This window comes from Pipistrellus kuhlii, unplaced genomic scaffold (genome assembly GCF_014108245.1).
Source record: "Pipistrellus kuhlii isolate mPipKuh1 unplaced genomic scaffold, mPipKuh1.p scaffold_m20_p_101, whole genome shotgun sequence".
Taxonomy (NCBI): Eukaryota; Metazoa; Chordata; class Mammalia; order Chiroptera; family Vespertilionidae; genus Pipistrellus; species Pipistrellus kuhlii.
Window position 1 is genome coordinate 468,271 of NW_023425407.1, and position 5,990 is coordinate 474,260.

Sequence of the window (5,990 nt, forward strand, 5' to 3'; positions counted from 1 at the left end):
CCGGCTGGCAGGACTCGTTTTGCTGTCTGCCTCTTCTATGGAGATGTCGGTGCCAGGCAGGTGTGTGTGTGTGCGTTTGGACCCTGCTGTGTCTGCAGAACCAGACTGGGCCCAGTGCTGCTGGAATTCATCTCTGCCCGGACTCAAAACAGAACCTCTAGCCCTGAGAGCCAGACAGAGACCCACCGTCACCTTCACAGACTTCAGCGGGCTCTGGGCTCCTCTCACCGGCCCCCCCCCCCCCCCCCCACCCCCGGGGTCTCGCCTGGTACTGGCAGAGGCCCCACCCTGATGGCTCATCGCCCTGCCCCGCCTTCAGCAGGAATCCTGTCAGGTCAGTTTAGCAAGAACCCCCGGCTCCTGAGGTCTCCTTCTGGCATCTTCCTCCCACAGACCCTCCTCCCTCCTCCCCCCGGAGAGATGGTCCAGGACGTGGCCTGGAGCAGGCCTGGCAGACCGAGTGGAGCTGACACAGCTGCTGCTTGTTCTGACATCAGCCATCGGAGGGCACCTCCCTGCCCCGCTGTGTGCCGGTCCCTGGAACAGGCCCTTGTTGGACCGGGTCAAGCGTGGACCGCGATGTCTGTGCCAGGGAGCATTCCTGCGCTTGTCCGGGGACTCCCCACCCCAGCACTGTCCCGTCAGCCGGCCCCTGTCGAGCGGCGCAGGGATGCGTCTGGTCTTGCAGCCGCCCACAACTTGCCTCCTGCGAACACGTCCCTTCGTAAACCCCGTCAGTCCGTGGCAGCCTCTTTCTGTGGCCCCTCCCCGCCCGGTGGGCAGAGGTGGGCTTCCAGGCTGGGGCTGCCCCTGGGGCTGCGGTGGGAACACCCTGTCCGCTCTGCTCCTCGCTGACATGGCTGTCCCACTGTGTTCTGGTGGAGCCCAGCTGGGAACCGCTTCCTTCCCATTTTAAAGGTCAGAACAGCCCTGGCTGGTGCGGCTCCGAGGCTGAGCGTCAACCTAGGAACCAGGAGATCACAGCTGATTCCAGGTCAGGGCACACGCCTGGGGCTTGATCCCCAGGGTGGAGTGTGCAGGAGGCAGCTATCGATGATTCTCTCTCATCATTCATTGATGTTTCTCTCTCTCTCCCTCTCCCTTCCTCTCTGAAACCAATAAAAATATATAATAAATAAATAAATGTGTTGGAGGTTTTGTAAAAATTCTTCATTGTTTAAAGTATTACATACATCCTCCTCTCTCCTCCCCCACAATTGACCTCCCCCCCCCATTTTTTTTGAAATATATATTTTATTGACTTCAGAGAGGAAGGAGAGGGAGAAAGAAAAAGAAACACCAATGATAAATGAATCACGGATCGGCTGCCTCCTGCATGCCCACAGTGGGGATGGAGCCCACAACCCAGGCCTGTGCCCTGAGAGGGAATTGAACTGTGACCTCCTGGTTCATAGGTTGATGCTCAATCCCTGAGCCACACCGGCCGGGAAGAGTAAGTGTTTCTGGAACAAGGCCGTGCCCAGAATCCCAGGTGCCTGAGGGATGGGGTGGCGGGGGTCCCACGGCCTGTGAGGAGGGCCCCGGGGGTGTGGCCGGTTTGGAGCCTGTGGGACACAGCGCAGGACACCCTGAGCGGCCAGTTGTCCGGGAGGGAGTCCAGAGCTCAGGCAAGAGGGGCTGGGCCGCTCCTGTGCTGACCCATCAACTCGCTGAGCCAGGAGGAGGGTGGATGGTCACTCATTACCGAGGGCCCGGCCAGGGGTGGGTGGTGTTGACCACTTATGTAACAGTGGGCACATATAAGGGCACATGGCCTGTGGGACGCATGCCCGCTGCAGCTCTGCTCCCTCTGAGGATGAAGGTGGCTGTGGTGAGTCCCCAGGCCCAGTGCCCACAGGCCCCGCTGGCCACTCTCAGTGTCCCCGCCCTGCTGGTGCCCGCCAGCCTGCTGCTCCTCTTCCGGTCCCACTGGGCACGGGTCAGCTGCCCAGCCCCAGGCTCCCAGCGTGCCCGGGTCCGGGAGGGAGGTCCAGCTGGGTCTGGGCTCCTGCACAGCATCTCCCAGAAGCAGGCGCCCGGCTGACATTGCTCTGCAGGCTAGACTCACCTCGCCTCGCCGGGTGCGAGGGCTGGAGATGGGTGCGCTGGGGCGCTGTGCTCTGGGGCAACCACTGGCCTCCGCTGCCGACCCCCCCCCCCCCCCCCGCTTAGTCTCGTGCCCTCGAGGGGGTCCCCACTGCCTCCTGGAGCTGGCATCATGGTAAAACGGGTTCAACCCCCATCCAACCAGGGCCCAGACCCTTCCCTGGTCTACAGGCCTGAGGTGGACCCGGAGGCAGCCAAGGACCAGGGCAGCTTCCGGAACTACACTGTGAGGACCCTGCCGTCCCCTCATGGGTCCTGGACCCCGCACCCCCCACTCCAGCTTTATCACCCCTGCGCCCTCCCTGCCCCCTGCGCCCTCCCTGCCCCCTGCACCCCTCCCTGCCCCCTGCGCCCCTCCCTGCCCCCTGCGCCCCTCCCTGTCCCCTGCGCCGCCTCCCTGCCCCCACACTCCTCTCCAGCTTTATCACCCCTGCGCCTCCTCCCTGCCCCCTGCACCCCTCCCTGCCCCCTACGCCCCTCCCTGCCCCCTGCGCCTCCTCCCTGCCCCCTGCGCCCCTCCCTGCCCCCTGCGCCTCCCCCCTGGCCCCACTCCAACCCACGTTTCAGACCTTCTCTGCCCACTCCACCCGCCCCGCCCTTCCCAGGGGAGGGCAACCCTTGGCACAGGGACAGGGCCGGCCGTGGGGAAGGCCCTTTCGCACCAGTGAGAGCGGCCTGCAGAGGGGGCCGTGGACCCCGGGGGTGAGGGCAGGGTTGGCAGCCGCCTGGCTGACCCTCTGGCTTGCAGTCCGGCCCGCTCCTGGACCGCGTCTTTGCCACCTACAAGCTCATGCACACACACCAGACGGTGGACTTCGTCCGGAGGAAGGTACCGGCTGACCCCTCGGTGGCAGCTCCGAGGGGGATGGCCCCCGCCCCGCCCCCAGTGCGCGGCCTGCCCGGCAGGGGCCTGCTGACTCTGTCCTCCGGGCCAGCACGCCCAGTTCAGCAGCTTCTCCTACAAGAGAATGACCATCCTGGAGGCTGTGGACATGCTGGACGGGCTGGTGGACGAGTCGGACCCCGATGTGGACTTCCCCAACTCCTTCCATGCCTTCCAGACGGCCGAGGGCATCCGGCAGGCCCACCCCGACAAGGGTGCGCCCCGGCTGCCCCTCCCTCCCGCTGTGGTGGGGGAGGCACTGCCCTGGGGCTGGGAAGGCAGACAAGGCGCCCTTTCCCAGCACCCCCCCGTTCCTCCCTGCCCTGACCCCAGCACCCCCTCTTCCTCCCTGCCCTGACCCCAGCACCCCCTCTTTCTCCCTGCCCTGACCCCAGCACCCCCATTCCTCCCTGCCCTGACCCCAGCACCCCCTCTTCCTCCCTGCCCTGACCCCAGCACCCCCCGTTCCTCCCTGCCCTGACCCCAGCACCCCCCACTCCTCCCTGCCCTGACCCCTGCACCCCCCATTCCTCCCTGCCCTGACCCCAGCCCCCCCCCTTCCTCCCTGCCCTGACCCCAGCACCCCCTCTTCCTCCCTGCCCTGACCCCAGCACCCCCCATTCCTCCCTGCCCTGACCCCAGCACCCCCTCTTCCTCCCTGCCCTGACCCCAGCACCCCCCATTCCTCCCTGCCCTGACCCCAGCACCCCCCATTCCTCCCTGCCCTGACCCCAGCACCCCCCCCTCCTCCCTGCCCTGACCCCAGCACCCCCCATTCCTCCCTGCCCTGACCCCAGCACCCCCCATTCCTCCCTGCCCTGACCCCAGCACCCCCCGTTCCTCCCTGCCCTGACCCCAGCACCCCCCGTTCCTCCCTGCCCTGACCCCAGCACCCCCCATTCCTCTCTGCCCTGACCCCAGCACCCCCCATTCCTCCTCCCTGCCCTGACCCCAGCACCCCCCGTTCCTCCCTGCCCTGACCCCAGCACCCCCCATTCCTCTCTGCCCTGACCCCAGCACCCCCCGTTCCTCCCTGCCCTGACCCCAGTACCCCCATTCCTCCCTGCCCTGACCCCAGCACCCCCCATTCCTCTCTGCCCTGACCCCAGCACCCCCCATTCCTCCCTGCCCTGACCCCAGCACCCCCCGTTCCTCCCTGCCCTGACCCCAGCACCCACCATTCCTCCTCTGCCCTGACCCCAGCACCCCCCGGTCCTCCCTGCCCTGACCCCAGCACCCCCCATTCCTCCCTGCCCTGACCCCGGCACCCCCCATTCCTCCCTGCCCTGACCCCGGCACCCCCCATTCCTCCCTGCCCTGACCCCGGCACCCCCCGTTCCTCCCTGCCCTGACGCCGGCACCCTTGCTCCCTTTCCTCCTAGACTGGTTCCACCTCGTGGGGCTCCTGCACGACCTGGGGAAGGTCCTGGCTCTGGCGGGGGAGCCCCAGGTGAGGGGCGTGGCGGCGCAGGGACAGGGCTGGGCAGCCTTAGCTCTGGGCGTGGGACCCCCACTTGGGGAAAAGCCAGCCGTGGCCCCCATGGCTGCCTGTCCCTCCCCAGTGGGCGGTCGTCGGCGACACCTTCCCAGTGGGCTGCCTGCCCCAGGCCTCTGTGGTTTTCAGAGACTCCACCTTCCAGGACAACCCCGACCTGCAGGACCCTCGATACAGGTGCCCCCGCCCCCGCTGGTCCCCACGGTGCTTCTTTGTCTTCTTCTTAATATATTTGTATTGATTCCAGAGAGGGAGGGAGAGGGAGAGAGAGAGAAACATCCACGATGAGAGAGAACCATAGATCGGCTGCCTCTGCACGCCCCACACTGGGGATCGAGCCTGCAACCCGGCCAGGGCCCTTGGCTGGGAATCAAACCGTGACCTCCTGGTTCATAGATCATCGCTCAACCACGGAGCCCCACAGGCTGGCCCAGGGCGCCTCAGAGCTCCTCCCTCACCCCCCTCTCCCCGCAGCTCGGAGCTCGGCATGTACCAGCCGCACTGTGGGCTCCAGAACGTCCTCATGTCCTGGGGCCACGATGGTGAGGCTGGCGGGGCTGGCACTGCCCAGGAGGGGCGTCCCTCTGGGTGCCTGGTGGTGACCCCTCTCTCCCACAGAGTACATGTACCAGATGATGAAGTTCAACAACTTCTCCCTGCCCCCCGAGGTAGGTGTGGGGAGGGGCCCCCCGCCTGGCTGCCCGTCACCCCCCCAGCCTGGCGCTCACTGGGGGTGGCCTCTTCTTGTCTGCAGGCTTTCTACATGATCCGCTTCCACTCCTTCTACCCGTGGCACACGGGGGGCGACTACCGGCAGCTGTGCAGCGAGCAGGACCTGGCCATGCTGCCCTGGGTTCGGGAGTTCAAGTACAGCCACCCCCACGGAGGCTGGGGGGGCGGGGTGTGTGTGTGGGGTGGGGAGGGGCCTCCCCTGAGTCACCCACCATCCCTTCTTCACCGCAGCAAGTTTGACCTCTACACCAAGTGTCCCGACCTGCCGGACGTGGACCAGCTGCGGCCCTATTACCAGGGCCTCATTGACAAGTACTGTCCTGGGGTCCTGAGCTGGTGACCAGCCGCCCACCCGCCCTGCTCAGGCCTGGCCGGGTTCCGGGGGGGACACCAGTGTCGGGCAAGGGGACAACCCACCCCAGCCTCCTGGGGACCCACCTGCTGTTCTTGCTCCCCACCCGTGGCCTCTGGGTCGATGGCAATAAAGACCTAGAAGCAGCCCTAGCTGTCTGACTCAGTGGATAGAGCGTCGGCCCGCAGACGGAAGGGTCTCGGGTTCAATCCCGGTCAAGGTTGCAGGCTTCTCCCTGGCCCAGGCCCTGGTCGGGGCTCCTGCAGGGGGCAACCAATCCAAGTGTTTCTCTCACTTGGATGCTTCTCTCTGTCTTTTCCTTTCTCTTCCATTCTCTAAAAAAAAAAAAAAATCAGTGGAGCCCTAGCTGGTTTGACTCAGTGGATAGAGCATCAGCCTATGGTAAGGTGACCAGATCATCC

The 5,990-nt window shown here is 65.7% G+C and overlaps 1 protein-coding gene across 2 annotated transcripts; it reads left to right on the forward strand.

Moving 5' to 3' along the window:
- The first annotated feature begins 1,741 nt into the window (after positions 1 to 1,741).
- Positions 1,742 to 5,716, forward strand: MIOX (myo-inositol oxygenase). Of its 2 annotated transcripts, none has more exons than XM_045578749.1 (10): positions 1,742 to 1,831; positions 2,252 to 2,332; positions 2,855 to 2,935; positions 3,072 to 3,204; positions 4,372 to 4,439; positions 4,552 to 4,661; positions 4,959 to 5,026; positions 5,103 to 5,152; positions 5,239 to 5,351; positions 5,448 to 5,716. In XM_045578749.1, exons 1-10 carry the CDS (start codon positions 1,787 to 1,789, stop codon positions 5,554 to 5,556), a joined length of 858 nt encoding a protein of 285 aa, XP_045434705.1. In that variant the 5' UTR covers positions 1,742 to 1,786; the 3' UTR covers positions 5,557 to 5,716. The 2 variants fall into 2 exon arrangements, with proteins under 2 accessions (XP_045434705.1, XP_036285954.2); XM_036430061.2 differs by having other exon boundaries at positions 1,743 to 1,831; positions 3,042 to 3,204.
- The last annotated feature ends 274 nt before the right edge of the window (positions 5,717 to 5,990 follow it).

Excerpts from the sequence above, each read along its gene's own strand:
- MIOX (XM_036430061.2), top strand. The coding sequence starts at position 1,787 with ATGCCCGCTGCAGCTCTGCTCCCTCTGAGGATGAAGGTGGCTGTG. Across the intron at positions 2,333-2,854 it reads GCAGCTTCCGGAACTACACT|TCCGGCCCGCTCCTGGACCG; the intron begins GTGAGGACCCTG and ends TCTGGCTTGCAG. Across the intron at positions 3,205-4,371 it reads GCAGGCCCACCCCGACAAGG|ACTGGTTCCACCTCGTGGGG; the intron begins GTGCGCCCCGGC and ends CTTTCCTCCTAG.